The sequence below is a fragment of the Penaeus monodon genome, chromosome 27 (genome assembly GCF_015228065.2).
Source record: "Penaeus monodon isolate SGIC_2016 chromosome 27, NSTDA_Pmon_1, whole genome shotgun sequence".
In the NCBI taxonomy this organism is placed as follows: domain Eukaryota; kingdom Metazoa; phylum Arthropoda; class Malacostraca; order Decapoda; family Penaeidae; genus Penaeus; species Penaeus monodon.
This window is the reverse complement of record NC_051412.1, coordinates 18754242-18755204: the sequence shown is the minus strand read 5'-3', so window position 1 is coordinate 18755204 and position 963 is coordinate 18754242. Positions and strand designations below refer to the sequence as shown.

Below are 963 nucleotides of genomic sequence, written 5' to 3'. Positions count from 1 at the left end.
GTGAATTTGGTGTCTACAATAACCGAAATTGCTATGAATGGGTGAGGCAATTTCCCAATATTGATTGTATTCTTTATTCTTTTTATAATCAATTTCCTGTTTAACAGTGATAGCCGTACTGGTTGTGCCTAAAAAACGGCGTGAGCAAACCAGACTATCAGACACATCTGGTAAAGGACCATCACCACTAGGCCTTCTGCAATCCATGCCTGACCTCTCCCTTATCCCCGGTAGCGGTAGCGGTAACCGGCATAGTAAGGATAGTAGTGGGGGTAACCGTGATAATATCTGTTGTAATAGTGAGGGCGTCCGTGATAGGTGTAATGAAGTTCAGGTTCGGGTTCAGATTCGACTGATCTCTTGTGATGACTGTGGTATCTCTGAGGATAACCATAGTAGTGGTTGTAGCGATAGCTATTGTAAGGGTAGCGATATCCATGGTTGTATCCATAGTGGGGGTGGCCATGGTGGACTACCTGGTAACTATAGCTACTGGCGGAATCAGGGGCAGCTGCTGGTTCGGGGTTAGATTCCGGCATAGGGTCAGCTGAGCGTTTGGTGAGGCCGTGAACTTGAGGAGGAGCCACGAAGGAGGTGCCGCTACCTGGATGTGTGGCCACTCCATCGCTCTCCAAAGGCTTAACATGATGATTGTGACGATAATAGTGGTAGCTGGGGTAGTGGTGGTATGAGTATGGGTGGTATCTGTGTGGTTCGGGATCGGCGTGTGTTACCACGACCGCTGCCAAACACACCAGTGTGATTGCCTGAAAATAGTCATCATATCATTTGAAATGCTTGAAGGAAAGATTTTTTTTTTTCGAAGAATAAATGATAATTGCTATTAAGTGAATTATCTACGATTTTATTAGTCATTAACCAAACACTTATATCAAACACCAAACAACTTATATCAGTAATACATACTTTCTGTTGCTAATCAATTAATATTTGATAGGATCG

General features: G+C 43.8%; 1 protein-coding gene across 1 annotated transcript in view; it reads right to left on the bottom strand.

Moving 5' to 3' along the window:
• Positions 1–85: 85 nt before the first annotated feature.
• LOC119590649 (uncharacterized histidine-rich protein DDB_G0274557-like) overlaps positions 86–963 on the bottom strand; it is a 1260-nt gene continuing 382 nt past the window's right edge. The window contains exon 2 of the mRNA XM_037939325.1: positions 86–767. Within this exon, the coding sequence (XP_037795253.1) occupies positions 222–767 (546 nt within the window). The 3' untranslated portion in view covers positions 86–221. The remainder of the gene's footprint in view (positions 768–963) is intronic.